Genomic DNA, 15,887 nt, shown 5'->3' on the forward strand with positions numbered 1-15,887 from the left:
TTATTTAAAGCAGCCATAGCCACTTTCCATCAGCCTGGTACTTTCTAATAATCTAGATTTTAGCACCAACAGATCTCCTAGGTTCTCTAAACACTCGATCTAAAAACTGAAAGCGATCTAGGTAATTAAGTTTCAGTCGACATTTTGTCTTTAATACATACTGTCTTTAATAGCGCCAAAACTTTTGCCAGAAACTTTTGTAATGTTTCGACCATATTTTGTCAAAGCTTTGTCTTTATAAGTAATGACAAGGGAAAGAGCTCTATTGATAGATATCCCCAAAAACTGAATTTTGTTTGTTAGCATTTCACATTGATTCCGACCATTTTAGTGTTACAGAACACCAGCCAACTGAAGACACTCGATCACGTATGCACATCAGATAAAGTTTAAACATGCCATGAGATGTTTCTTTTTCTGTAAATACCAGCGCAGAAGTTTCACATTACTTTGCTTTTGTATACAACCAAAAAGATTTTCCTTCTCAACCGTCATCCACCTTTTCTATATAAGGCTCGGGTCATTTTATCAGAGAAAATTTAGATCTTTAATGTGTTTTCGAACTTTGCTGTATTGGGTGTCTATGGAGCAGTTTTTAGCAAATTTATAACAGTCTCTAAAGCTTAATGACAAATGTTTTTAATGTAACATACTGTAAGTTACATTTGCTTTTATATTGAGCCGTCGAAACTAAAATGACGTTATAAAACCCTGAACATTAGACAAGACAGAGTCTTTATCTTCGGCAATTATGTTTGAAAAAACTAGCCTTTCAGGGAAATCCATACATTTTATTTTTTACTTCATGTTTACGAGCTTTAGTAACACTTTGTGACATTTTATAATGCTTCAGATTTTTTAATGAACTTATGATGTCATGATTTCTAATGCAATAATATATAAAACTTAATACTTTCTTCATGGTACAGACATTACGATGCTAGACTGTGTAACACTAACGTCAAGCAAACTTTTCAGTTTGCTACTAACTGTGAGAAACGAACTTTGTTATATTTCGTCTAAAGTTTCCATGACCTACTGTTTTTATGTGCTAATCGCTATTCTCCACCTTTCTATTTTCTGGATTGGCTTTTCTTACATATTTATTTTATATCTCATGAACTGATCGCAAACATATTAACTCTCATCTCTTTAAGGATTACTCTAACTTTGTGGAGTGCACTTTACCCTCCTTTAATTTTTTCTCCATTTGTTTTCTTTTCGTAAAATGTATTTTAATGACCAGATAGGACTCAGGTTAGTAACTGCGTTTTTTTCTTTTTAATAGGGATATATATCATTGATAAAATCATGATTCCTTTAAACCAGTTTTGATTTCTAGTTTTATAATTGTTTATTGGTTCAGTTTATGGTAGAAAAACAACGATTGCTTACATTCTTGGAATGGAATAATGTAATTCATCTCATTTTATGAATTGGAATGTAGATCTATTACAGAATTCACAAATGTTGTTCTCACACCTCAAACTTTCAAGGATCTTCAAATTTATGATATCGTTACACAATAAACATATTCCGTAATGGCATTAAGTCGTCTTCCTCGCTTAATATGGGAGCAGATAATGAGCTCTCTACCACCAGTACATATTTATGAAGTCCGCTGTATCATTGGGGAAGATCTTATAGATCAGACATTGGAATTAAAATCTGAAGTAAGCTATCATATTTTGATGAGCTAGCTGACAGATTGTTTCTGTTTTGGAACTAGCCAACAATAACGAATCTTTCCCACCGTTCTCTCTAGATTCTTCAAATAGCTCAGCTGACGTGGAATATTTCTCTTTGCTTTATTTAAACGCCACTGAAAAGTAAGTTAAATTCCGTTTGCTCAAAGACGATGAAGTAGATCGAAGCAAGACAATCCTTATCAAGCATTTGATGGTTTGAAAGGTGAGCTCTCTGGAAATTCCATTAAAAGAATTCAATTAAATAATTTGCCTTACTATATTTAAAACGTCGTGAATCATATGAAGACTCTTACATTTAAAAATGTTTTATTGTTGAATTCACGAGTTGACCTAAGCTAGACTATCGTTGAAAATCCTGAAGCACTGGACGGATGTTTCGCCCCAGTATGTGACTCTTCAGAGATGCGCATCCACAATCCCGCAAGTAGTTAGGGTTGCGCAAGATCGCGGAACAATTGGAGTTAGGAATTAACGCCGTTGGACGCCGGCTCAGTGGTCTAGAAGTCAAGCATTTGCTTGCGAGACCAAAGGTTTCAGGTTCGAGCCCCGAAAGTGGGGTTGTGGATCCCCATTGTTGAGAAGCCCCATACTAGGAAGAAACGGCCGCTCAGTGCTTCCACGTTTTCAATGGTAGTCTAGTTTAGATTGACTTGTGAATTCAACCGTGAAAATACCACAATCTTCACAAATCGTCATGCTGAAAATATTTTGTACATTTTTTTATTTCAGTGATTTATCACTGAATTTGTATGACAGTTAATATATCAGATGTCATTATAGCTTGTCAGGGAAGTGGAGTTTCCGTGGTAATATTTATAAATGAGTTTTATGGTTTTCGTTTTCCCTAAAATTACATTTAGTGATTCTACCATCGTTAAAATCAACTTACTATGGACTGTAGTTCGATTAATAACAAAAACTTTGGTAAGATAATATAGCACACAATGATGAAACAATTTGAATGGAAATAGACGGATAATTTGGTACCATGAAACAAGATTATTACGGAAAAATTTCGGGATTTTATTGATTGTGACAAAGAGAAGTTTTATAACACATTTACAATGTAAAAAAAAACTTGAGAGTTTTAGTTTTAGTCATATATGTTCACTTTGTAAGTTGATTATATGAAAATTAAAATAACTCTTATAATATTCACTTGAAAATTTCTACATTGGAACGAATAAGACACCTAGCGAATAAAATGAATAAGGAATAATTTTTTTGAATTAAATAGAGCGATTCTCTCTAGCATCAGTGATGACTTCAATCATGTATGTTCATTACTGAGTTGTGACTCATGAATACAAACTCATCGCTTTCAATGATGTGGAAAATGTTAGACTCTTATGTAATCCAAAATGTGTTACTATGTTTAACTTTGGTAATTGAATGAAGCACTATGATGTGTTTAACTTTGTTTGGCTTATTTTAGACCAGCAATAAGGTGTTGGTTGCTATTTTATTATTTAAATTAAACTTGTTATCAAATAATATACATATTTTTAACAATATGCAAAATCATTAATTGCGTATAACTTTGTGTTGAAATTTTTTCTGGATTTTAGAAAAATCTGAACTTGACTATTACACTCAAAAAATAAGGTAATTAATTAACTGAAGTCAAGTTTTGAGTAATCATTTTATTACTGTTACTGTCTCTATTGATACACAATGGTCCCATAATAGGACGAAACGGCCATCCAGTGCTTACAGGTTTTCCATAGTGGTCTAGCTTCAATTGACTCATGATTTCAACTGTGAAAATACTGAAATCTCCTTAAAACCCCTTCTGATAAATAATCAATTATTTAGTTTTTGATGTAATTGTTAGACTCTGAAATCAATGTTTTGACCTTCATTAGATATATAACTAAAAGTTTCAGAAAAAGTACATCATTTACTCATATCACACCAGTACTTTTTAATGCAATACAGTGTTTATAAATAATATATTAATATTAATTCTTTTATTAAAAACATAAAATGGATGGATTTCATAGCTCTTATTTTATTGTAAACGTCAATATTAATAAATAAGTATAGAAAGTAAAGTAGAAAAATTAAAGCCAAAACTTTGTAATTATAAGGTTACAAGGAAGTTTTTAGTTTCAGTCATAATTTCTTAATTTTCCAACTGTAGAAAATAACTGTTTTGAGGAATACAATTAGAAATTCCACAATCTTGTATATAATTTGTAGAGAAAGCCAAGGATATTCTGCAATTATATGTTGTATTCTTTCTCTAACCAACTTCGAAACTAGCTAGTATGCTATTTACTATAAGCGGTATATCATTCCCAATATTGATCTTGCTTGATAGTGGCTCACAAATGTATTGGCTGAGTTTCTTTCTTAAATAGGAAACCTGGTAACTAAATGGTTCCGGCATAAAGAGGCGGGATTTCGACTATGATTATGGTTTACTACGTGTGGTTGATTTACATTATCCTCTTCCAGTGATCGCGTCATACATCTGTAAAGTAACACAAGAAAAACTACTGTTCATCATAATCGTCTAAATAGTAATGTCACACAACTGGTTGCGCAACCTGGTGAAAGCTAAGTAAACCATTTACACCCATGTTGAAGCACCAAATTTTCATTATGAGTGAGATTTATTAGGTGAATAATATTTTTTTAAGTAACTAAACATCATTTCAATAAGTTGATTAAATTTAAATATTTTAATGACTGATAATATTAGCTTATTTGTTATCTCTCACTTTTATGTCGAAAAGGGAAAGCTTGGAACGTTAAGCAGTTGGCTTAATCTCTGAATCCCATTATAATAATCTTGATAATGAAATGAAACAAAGGATCTGTGGCTAAACACTTAAAACAATGAAATACAGAAAATTGAACATAACCTATTTTGTACATATTTTTGATAAAGTTTTATATGTTCAGTTGTAAAATATCTCACTTATTTTATTTTAGAAACTATATACTTGCAGAAATCTCATATTTGAAAACTTACTTACAAAATATTCAGGTATGTTCGATTTCTGTTTGGATTTTCTGAAAATTAAGGACGTGACTGTATGTCTTTTAAACGAAAAGAATTAGTTCATTATATTTTATCGATTAGGATAACTGTGCTCTTCTTGGTTTTCTACCCTAGAATATTCATGTATTTAATCTAGAAATAAGTAAAGGTTTGGGCACTTTTTGATTCTTCCATAGTTATTGTCTCTTACCATTATATGTATCCAAGACTTTTTGAGTTTGGGGTCACTAACATTATTGTTTCTAGGTTGTAAACATTCGAGAAGAATCTATAATGGGGTAACAGCAATTCCAAGAACTTGTTCCCGAACAGATTTAAGACTGCATTACTCAGTTCTAGGGTCACAGACGTCACAAGTGAGCTACTTCGGTAGTGACTGACTTTAAATAAGAATGTATTAGTTATATTATTCAATTACTTAGTCATAATCAGTATTCACTCATCTAGCTTTTAGTCCTGATTGAACGACGTTTCTTAAGTTTATTTTAAGCCTGAAAGCCCCTATGCAAACATTATTTCTACAGGTTGATCAGTATTAAGGACGGGAGTGTGTGACACAAATTGTTATATAGTAATCGATTCGTAGAAAATAGGGATATTTCAAAAACTTTAGCTCTTTTTTAGATTGGCGTAAGTTAAGGGTTAACATGAATCTTCCTGGACCAAAATACAACAATGAAAAATTCAGAAGGACAATGGAAGACGTGAGAACAAAGATAGGAGCTGACTTGACTTCAGATCACCACCTGATTGTGGTCAAGGTGAAACTGAAGCTAAAGAAACACTGGACAGCTGGCGGTACAACAGTACAAATGTTCAATACAGCCTTCCAACTGGATACTAACAAACTCAACATAGCCCTCATCAACAGGTCCAAAGCATTACAAGATCTACTCAAAAAAAGAAATTACTATAGAGGACAAATGGAAAAAGATCGAAGAAGCGCTAACTTCAACGCGTCAAGAGGTTCTAGGTGGCAAGAAGCATCATCATAAGGAATGGGTCTCTATCAAAACCCTGGACGGGATTCAGGAAGGGAAGAACAAGTAGAGAGTAGTCAACAACAGCTGAACATGAGCAGAGAAAGTGAAGGCACAAGCTAAGTACACAAAAGCAAACAAGCGAGTGAAGAGAAGCATTAGAGCTGACAAGAGAAATACAGGGAAGAGCTAGGAACGACATCGGGAACGGCTACAAGAAAAGGAAGTATGAAGCAACTACATGACACAAAGAAGGAACTTACTTGCTTACTTACACCTGTTAGCCCTTGTAAAGGAGCATAGGCTGCCCACCGGCACTCTCCATCAAACCCTGTCTCGGACAATCCTTTCCAGTTGCTGCTGATCCTTTGCACACCTGCTTCCCATTCACGACGTAGTATGTTCTTAGGCCTTCCTCCTTTCCGCTTCTTTTTAGGATTACAAGTTAGGGCTTGCCTCGTGATGCATTTTGATAATTTTTGCAATGTATGTCCTATTCATTTCCAACGTGTTTTCCTAATTTCATCTTCAGTTGGAAGCTAGTTCGTCCTCTCCCACAGTAGGCTGTTGTTAATGGTATCTGACCAACAACGGACATTAAGTATCTTGCATACATAATTGTTTATAAATAATTGTACCTTTATGATAATGGTTGTAGTAGTTCTCGAAGTCCCATGTGAAGATTCTGATTTTCATATTGGTTGAAAGTTGTTTCGAACTCCATGTGTTCTCTAACTGCTTTGTCAATCCTCGCCTTTACGTCTGCATCCGATCCTCCTTGTTTATCGATGATGCCGCCTAGGTACGTCAAACTTTCCACTTCTTTCAGGGCTCGTCCATCAGGCGTGATTGCGTTGATTCCGACTGAGTTGTACTTCAGGATCTTGGTTTTCTCTTTGTATATACTGAGGTTTACTGATGCAGAGGCTGCCGCTACAATGACTGTCTTCACCTTCATTAGTTACCATATAATTAATATAAGAGCTAATAACATGCGAGGCCCAAATCGTCTAGCTGTCCATTGTATTTCTTCCTTCCCCTCAGACGTGTAGGTCTTCATAATGCACTCGGCCATCAGAATAACTAGAAAGAACGTGAGTAAGCAGCCTTGTCTGACTCCGGTCCTCACTTGGAATCCATCTCTCCTCAGTCCTCCATGCAGGACTTCGCACTGTATTCCGTCATATGAATTTCGAATGATGTTGACAATCTTCTCAGTTACTCACAACACAGTGTCGAAGAAGTTTCCATAATGTTCTCCTATCCATACTGTAAAACGCCTTCTATAGTCAATAAAGTTGATGTATAGTGATGAGTTCTACTCAACTGATTGTTCAACGATGATCCGTTGTATCGCGATTTGGTCTGTACACGACAGATCTTTACGAAATCTGGCCTATTGATCTTAAAGCTCAGCATCTACAGAATCTTTTATCCGGTTCAGCAACACTCTATTGAAAAAGTTTCCTGGTACCGATAGTAGTGTGATTCCTTCTCACAACTGCTCAGATCTCCTTCCTTTGATATCCTGATTACATATTCTTTTTTTCCAGTCCGTTGGCACTTGTTCCTCCTCCCAAATCTTTTTGATTGGAAGATAAGGCATGTTTGCAGTTACTTCTCTGTGTGACTTTAGGGCTTCAGGTGGTTTATTTTCAGGTGCTGCTGCCTTCTCATTCTTGATTTGTCTGGTGGTCATCCTGATTTCTTCGATCGTTGACGGAGTGACATCTATAGGAAGGTTTGTGTGTGCTGCTTCGAGGTCCGGTGGATTCAATGGAGCTGGTCCATACAAGAGTTTTTTAAAGTATTCTACCCACCTGTTCCTCTGTTCTTGAATCCCATTGATTAGCTCGCTCTCTTCATCCTCGACTGATCTCTCTGTTTTACTATATTTCCCTGCTGGTTTCTTCGTTGACTTCTTCTGTATCTCTTCTATAGTCACTGCCACTTTCAAGCTCGAGTACAAGAGGAGGGTTAGACATAGGGTCGGTAACCCCATACTGTGGAAAAAATCTTGCTAAAAAACTCCAACCAGACTGAAAAAAAACCTGAAGGGAAAAGTAGAAGAGGCTGACCAAGGTACACGTTGCTCTGGGAAGTGGAGGCAGATATTAAAAGAATGAGTAGCGCTTGACAATAACTGGGATGGAGAACGGTGGACAGAGATGGTTGGAGAATCGTGGTTGGCACCCTATGCTCCTCGACAAGGGGTAACAGGGGTAAGTAACTAAGTACTAAGTTCGGACAACAAATCGATTGTTACTACTTCAAATAATGAGATTCGCCTATTTATTAGTATGGAGACAAAGAGCAAATCGAAAAAATGTTTTCTTTAAACTATTTTTTAAATGTCGTAATGGAAAATATTCTGATATATTGACAACTTAGAATGAACCGAATGTCCGACTCAAAACTCATTGTTGTCTTTGAAATAAATTCATGAAATTGAATTGAAGAGAAATATATATATTTTACAGAAAAAGTCTATGACTTCTAATTTCGTAGAAAGAAAATAAGTTTAGTAAATGATTGGGTGAATCTATATTGTCCTTCTTCTCTCGAGTTCAATCTGTGTTATCTGTCAGTCAGCATATACTCAGTCAAATTTAAATTCTTCCAATATCCATAATTCTTTATTCTGGATTTTGTAAACATCAGAATAATGTTGGGTGATTGTATGTGGAGGAAACCCTATATGTAGATTTCATGTTAGTAGACAACATTCATCAGGACATACCTGAAATATTGAGGGGTTGAAATCCTCTTAGTTCATCTTAACTGTCCAAAACTTTACCGTCGAGTTATTCGGTCAATGACTGATTTTCTGTAAGACTGAGATGTTTACTCTGAATGACTATTGATCATGGTTTTTCTTTAATTTACTACACTGTTAAATAGAAACTGACATTTATTTAAATATTTCAAGCTTTGTCTTTTCTGTTGTTTTTTTAAATTCTACTAAGAATTCTCTTTTGGAAAACTTCAGTACAATAAATCATGAACAAGAAAATATCAATCAAACCCCTAGAGTAGATTCAATATTATCCAAACCAAGAACAATTCAGAACAATTCAATAACTAACCAGAAACTGTCTTGTGGTTTAGAGTTCCTACTTAGCCAAAATTCAATCAATGAGTTGCTTGACAATTCAAATGTTCCTTGTTCACCAATTTCTTTGTCAACTCCATCATCAATTGATACTTCCTCTTCTTCATTTTCATCCAGTAAACCTAAGACAAAATCAATTCATGATACGTTGCCTCTTCATCAGAATTCAAATCATTGTACACAAACTCAAATGTTGTCTATAAAAAATAGCAAAACTATTACAAATAGTATCAATATCCTACGGAAATCAATAACTACTTACAAATTATCCACCTCGTAAGTCAATAAAATAAAATTGAATATTTAGCATAAGTAGGAACAATCATTTGTAACATTAGGTACTTTTTGAAGAATTGTTTAATTTGTGAATGTTATGCAATCCATAATAAAGACCAGCTAAAAATTTATTAAAGATTATACAGAATTGAATAACTACATTGGTTTAGTGTTATGACACTCGGATTTCTTCGTCTACAAGATTCGGATGCTAATTTGCCTCGGACAAATATCTACACTAGATTCCCTTCCAGTGTCTATGCTACAGGACTTCAACACAACTCAGATCAAGAACACATGATTAGCCTGACTACGACGTAAATATATTTCCACACTAAAAACTTACAACAAGCTGACACAATGCAATAACAATTAATAGTAATAATAAGGGTAGGAGAATATATAACTCATCTAACGTATGTCAGACTATCTATAGTCTGACTAATCAAATAACCAACAACAATTTCTTTTTTTAAAGATCTTTTAATAAGCATCATATCAAGATTGTGGAGAAATATCTTTATTTTACAATCTAGATTTTTATATTGGGATTGTCTAAAAGAATACTAGTGAAATGAACACAACTATTAGATATGTTATGTTTTTTTGTAATAGTTAATTTGAATCATTGAATTTTTGACGTGATTTATATGTTTATCCTGAAATAGAATTTTCTTGAATTGCATTATAGGTGAGACCGTAATTTATTTACGATCTTTGAGCAACGCTAAAGTAGCCTTAAGAGTGTTTGCCTAATATCAAGGACCAAATGAAGGTTATAAACCAGTGTGAGAAATTTGAATCATGATTTACAGTTGATGGTTTAGGTTAAGAATTATATTTAGGGTTTTCATCACCAAGTGACATTAGATATAATGCCGAAACTCTCATTAGCCAAATAAATGTGTGAATTTCGCAGCAAAATCCAAGACCTGTTATCTTATCCCTGATTGGTTCATTCATAAATTATAGTCTCGCCCCATTATACATAAGAATTGTGAATAAGAGAAATATGTTGTGTAAAACACTAATAGATGACAATGTTATGAGTCAAGTTGGTTAGTTACTCAAATAAAATAATGAAAGACTAATAGAAATAAAACAAGTCATATTACAATTTTGTATTTCTGTAAAACTGGATGTAAACTATTTAACGGTATCATTTATACTCATACAGTATTCGTATGATCAACAAATCATTTCAATATTCAATTATCCACTACTGTATACATAAATTTCTTTTTTGTTCTATATACTTATGTTTCTGTCTTTTACTGTTCTAAAAATTCGATCTCATATTGTTTGCTAATGTAGCTGTGTTTTATTTTTTATACAGTTCCTATTTTTCTCAAAAATAAATGTCATTGCAAATTGAATATCACCATTATAATTAATGATAATAAATAACCATTATAACTACCATTCCATAATGCAAAAGATAAAAGAATAAAAATAAAGTTCATGATATGTTTTCATAGTTGAATTCATGAGTCAATTAAAGGTAGACCACCATGGAAAACCTGGAAGCAGTGCACGGCCGTTTCGTCTCAGTGTGAGGTTCCTCAGCAGTGCGCATCCACGATCCCGACTCGCGAGATTCGAGCAGAGGACCTATCGGTCTTGCACGCGAGCACTTAACCTCTAGACCACTGAGCCGGCATCCAACGGTGTTAATGTCTAACTTCAACCAATCCACAAAATTGAGCAACCATCTACCATTGTCTTCAGTAAGTTACTAGCTCACAACAAACCCGGTTGATCGTGGGTACGCACTGTTGAGGAGTCGCACACTAGAAAGAAACGACTGTCTAGTGCTTCTAGGTTTTCCATGATGGTCTAGCTTCAATTGGCTCATGATTTTAGCTATAAAATTATTAAAATCTCCACCAAAGCAGCCCCCCTTCTGATATACTTTTATGTTTTATTTTATTATTAATAGAGAAACAAAACAATTACAAAATGATACAAATCAAAAACTTAATGAACAAATTCATTTACCATTAATTTTAAATTCATCTAAACAATTAAAACAACAACTACAACCATCACAGCAACAACAACAACAACAACAACAATTCTATTCAATTAATAAATCTCAATTAATCAATCCAAATTTATTAAAATCTTCAACAAATCAATTATATAATCTAAAACAAATTCATTCAAATTATAATCAATATAATTCAGCACAAAAATTTCGACAAATGATAATTAAATTACGTCAAGAAAATGAAAATTATTAAAATTAAATAAAACAAAAATGAAAAAAAAATTTTATCATTATTATCAATAATGAATTATTATTTAATTATATAATAAATTAAAAATAAAAAAAATATTTTTTTGATTTATTAAAAAAAAAATAAATTTGTAAATAATTATTTTTTCAATTTAAATATAGGAAATATTCGATTGTATACGTCTTGATTAACCATTGTTATTTGGGTGATATCCTGTTAAAAGTTATCTACTAACATTAAATTGTTATGAATTGTTCTTGGTTTGGATAATATTGAATCTACTCTAGGGGTTTGATTGATATTTTCTTGTTCATGATTTATTGTACTGAAGTTTTCCAAAAGAGAATTCTTAGTAGAATTTAAAAAAACAACAGAAAAGACAAAGCTTGAAATATTTAAATAAATGTCAGTTTCTATTTAACAGTGTAGTAAATTAAAGAAAAACCATGATCAATAGTCATTCAGAGTAAACATCTCAGTCTTACAGAAAATCAGTCATTGACCGAATAACTCGACGGTAAAGTTTTGGACAGTTAAGATGAACTAAGAGGATTTCAACCCCTCAATATTTCAGGTATGTCCTGATGAATGTTGTCTACTAACATGAAATCTACATATAGGGTTTCCTCCTAAAAACAACCACATACAATCACTCAACATTATTCATATTATATTTGTATTAAAATGTAGTTGGTAAAACCGTTTGGATTTAATTACATAACCATTGAAGACTGAACAGAGATGGATGATCATCTTCAGATGATACTTAATAACAGTGAATATTCATATGTCGAACAGTAATCCAATGAAGGATGTTGAGGTCTGGAAGTTAGTGTGTTATGATTAGAACACTGAGTCGGCATACAATAAATTCAATATCTCTCACACACCAATAAAACATACATAAATAGATGAATTTTTATTCTCAACTATTTCATATATTGATTAATATCAGAAGGGTGTTGTGGATATTATAGTGATTTCAATAGTTGAGACCATGAGTCGATTGAAGTTTAAAATTAAATCATTTTAGTATTTCGTCCATAAGTTTGTATCGTGGATGAGCACTGCTGAGGAGTTCAACAATAGGACGAAACGGCCATCCAGTGCTTCCACGTTTTCCATCGTGGTCTAGCTTCCATTGATTCATCATGTCAACTATTAAAATTACTATAATGTCCACAAAACCCCTTCTGATATTAATCAACATATACTCACTAGTGACTGGCTTCAAGAGGTATATTCTGGAGTTCTAGTGAGAAACAGTGACCAGTGAGTTTCAACCGGGTCTGTTGTGAGATAGTAACTCACTGAAGACAATAGTGAATGTGTCTCTCAATTTCGTGAATGGGTTGAATTCAGACAATAACACCGCTTAATGCCGGCTCAGCGGTCTAGAGGTTGAGCGCTAGCGCGCGAGACTGATAGGTCCTGCGTTAGATTCTTGCGAGTCGGGATCGTGGATTCGCACTGCAGAGGAGTTCCACAATAGGAAAAAACGGCCGTCCAGTGCTTTCAGGTTTTCCATGGTGGTCTAGCTTCAACTGACTCATTATCTTAACTATTGAAATATTTCATATATCTTGGAGAAACCATTCGAAATCATTTATTATTCACACTTGAGATTCAGGGAAATAAATAAAATAATACATTGAACAAGAGAATCTCATGTTTACAAAATCCAGAATAAAGAATTATGGATATTGGAAGAATTTAAATTTGATTGAGTATATGCTAACTGTCAGATGACATGGATTGAACTCCAGAGAAGAAGGACAATATAGATTCACGTATTAAGCACTTAGTTCGCTAATATTTAGTTGTCATTTTACTGATTATTTTGCACAGGCATTCATCAGTTAATTGTCGAAAACATTTTCTTTCTAATCAACATAAACTGAAATAAATTAGTCACATTTGATGAAACTATGGGTCCTATACTCAACCAGAAAGTAAACCAATCCAGTTTATCATGAAATTGTTGACGGAATATAATGAGATGACTATGAATGATCGATTATACATGTTTGTATAAGAGGATATATATTTATTCTATATTTCATATGTATGTACCTTGATAACCGGTTATCTAACAATCAGTGTAAAAGTAGATTATTTTAGTCATATATTGGTCTTAGTTGGGGTATTATTGAAAACTACAGGACACGGAACAACTATTTCGTCCTAGTATGGGACCTCTCACCAGTCCTAAAGCGATGAAAACTGAGGACATAATATCATTATTTTACAAAATTTAATTTAGAATAGTCCTTTGTACCTTCCATAGATTCCTCACTGACCGAAACACAATCATACCATCAGCCTATACATAGTTTGAAGAAATGATAGTGGTCCCCATAATTCAACCTCAACAAGAGTATCATCATCTTACATTTCTCCAATTATGTTACTTTGACCATAGATAATTTGTTTACCGAATCGAGGTTATTACTAAAGTTTTCACATCTCAAATTGAACTCCTAATAGAAAAATGACTTATACTTTAAATGGCCAATTATAATTCATAACACAGAAAAAAGTCTTGATGCGGATATTATGGTTATATTCCGTAATACTATACATGTAGATTCTCTACTACCTTCAGTGTGCATCAAGAAGAATATATTAATTGATAAATAGAAACCTATTAGTGCTAAGTATGTCCATTCGATGACATTAACTGATCATGAAGGGTGCATTTGTGGTACATGCCGAACTAATATTTCAATTATTTAAAAGTTAATTTATTGAAATTTTGATTCTAATTAACAATTGGCCACTGTAGCTTCAATATCTTTCACTTGATTATTTGATCTTTAAACCGGAAGTATAATTAAAGGCAAGTTTATCCTGAAGAGTTTTAGCTTCGAAAATTGTAAAGATTCAAAAAAAACTTTTAGAATTATTTTCTAACTTCAGTACAGTTGATCATGAATACATTAAACGTAGAAATGTCTGTTGAAAATTTTATATACATTATCTCCTATCACGTGTACTACTGTTAAATTATTCAGTAACACGAATATAGATCAATAATTTTTAAGGATTCGCCTTTAATTATCAGTAACGAATGTAATGTTCACTGTTCTCTAGAGTTGACAAAATACTGTAAACCATTGTGTCGTGTAACCAAAAATTCATTACCATATGGGATATACTTGACTCTAAGGTTTCTTATGATTTACAAATGATGTAAAATTTGAAGTTCAGGTCACTTTTGATTTGTAAAGACTATGGGGTACCTAGGATAAAGTCTCATATTATATATATATATATATATATTTGAAGTGGGTTGAGTTGTAATGAAACTCCATCCTTATCTTATTCTATGCTTTTCAACTTCGACTATTTTTCACCACCCTAAACTTAAACTCAGAAGGTGGATAACAGTAGTAAACGAACATTGTTGTGAAAAAACTTAAACAATGCGTACCCAATAAATATACAAAGTAGTTATTCCTTGTTGGTGAGACGGAGGAAATACTTTCACTAAAAACACTGACAGAAGCTTTTCAAAACAGCACATTCATAAAGAAATTTGTTCAAGTCAAGTGAAAAATAGGACTTTAGTTACAAATTGAATTCCATTCTGAATAAATTTAGTTGTCAAGGTAAAGTTACTTCCTTTTTACAGCATTTTTAACCTTCCTAATCATGGAGCATTGAAAATATGAATTTTAATAATTAAGTTTTTAATCTTAACTAACATTGGTGTAGTTGATCTATTTGAATTACTTTTTATGGTAACAATGATTGATGTGCTTCTAAAGTATATAAATAATGATCATTCTTGAAAAATATTTCAATGTTTAGGTGAATCTTTTTTATTTATTCACATCACATTGTAGACCATCAACGTTGATGATCTATGTCGAAACACTGGAGGCCTACTTGAGTTAGATGGGAACGGTGTAACGAACAAGCTAACTTCGAAGTCACACCTCGCGATCAGCACCTTACGTGGATTGCCCCGTCGACGTATCAAGGGACCATGGATGCTCTGAAGACTGTACAACATTAAGGATGTTATTACAGGAATATATTAGTTAAAGTAGATACAAGCGAAAGTAGAACCGCAGCCGCATGGGCCAGTCCATGGCATATGATTATCTGATGCGCGTTGATTGTCCTTGACCTTGACGGGAATCGATGATCTGTTCAATATTTAATGACCCAACTGCCGGATGATTTGTCTAGGGTTCAATGATATTTCACTGGCCCTACAAGGTATTATCACATTCACATGCTTACTATATCAGTAAATTATAAGGAAAAAGACTTTGATATAATGATAACAGAATATTATCAATATACCTTATAATATTGATTAACAATAGAATACTAAAATGAACTGAGTACCTAGTGATTCCTCATGACAGATGAATTCACTAGTTTACAACTTTTTTTAAAAAATGAAACAGATTTTCAACTATTAACACAAATGAGAAGGGGTTTTGTGGAGATTTATTATTTTCATAGTTGAAAGCATGAGTCATTTGAAGCTAGACCATTAGGGAAAACCTGGAAGCACTGGATGGCTGAGGAGTCCCACAACAGGAC

The 15,887-nt window shown here is 33.2% G+C and overlaps 1 protein-coding gene across 1 annotated transcript; it reads left to right on the forward strand.

Annotated features, from left to right (window-relative positions):
- Positions 1 to 1,541: 1,541 nt before the first annotated feature.
- Positions 1,542 to 9,091, forward strand: Smp_163280 (hypothetical protein; the record flags this gene model as incomplete). Its single annotated transcript, XM_018788676.1, has 6 exons — positions 1,542 to 1,673; positions 1,708 to 1,829; positions 1,868 to 1,911; positions 3,278 to 3,314; positions 4,650 to 4,704; positions 8,666 to 9,091. 6 exons carry the CDS (start codon positions 1,542 to 1,544, stop codon positions 9,089 to 9,091), a joined length of 816 nt encoding a protein of 271 aa, XP_018646539.1.
- Between the last annotated feature and the right edge of the window lie 6,796 nt (positions 9,092 to 15,887).

Source organism: Schistosoma mansoni (genome assembly GCF_000237925.1).
Source record: "Schistosoma mansoni, WGS project CABG00000000 data, supercontig 0138, strain Puerto Rico, whole genome shotgun sequence".
NCBI lineage: Eukaryota > Metazoa > Platyhelminthes > Trematoda > Strigeidida > Schistosomatidae > Schistosoma > Schistosoma mansoni.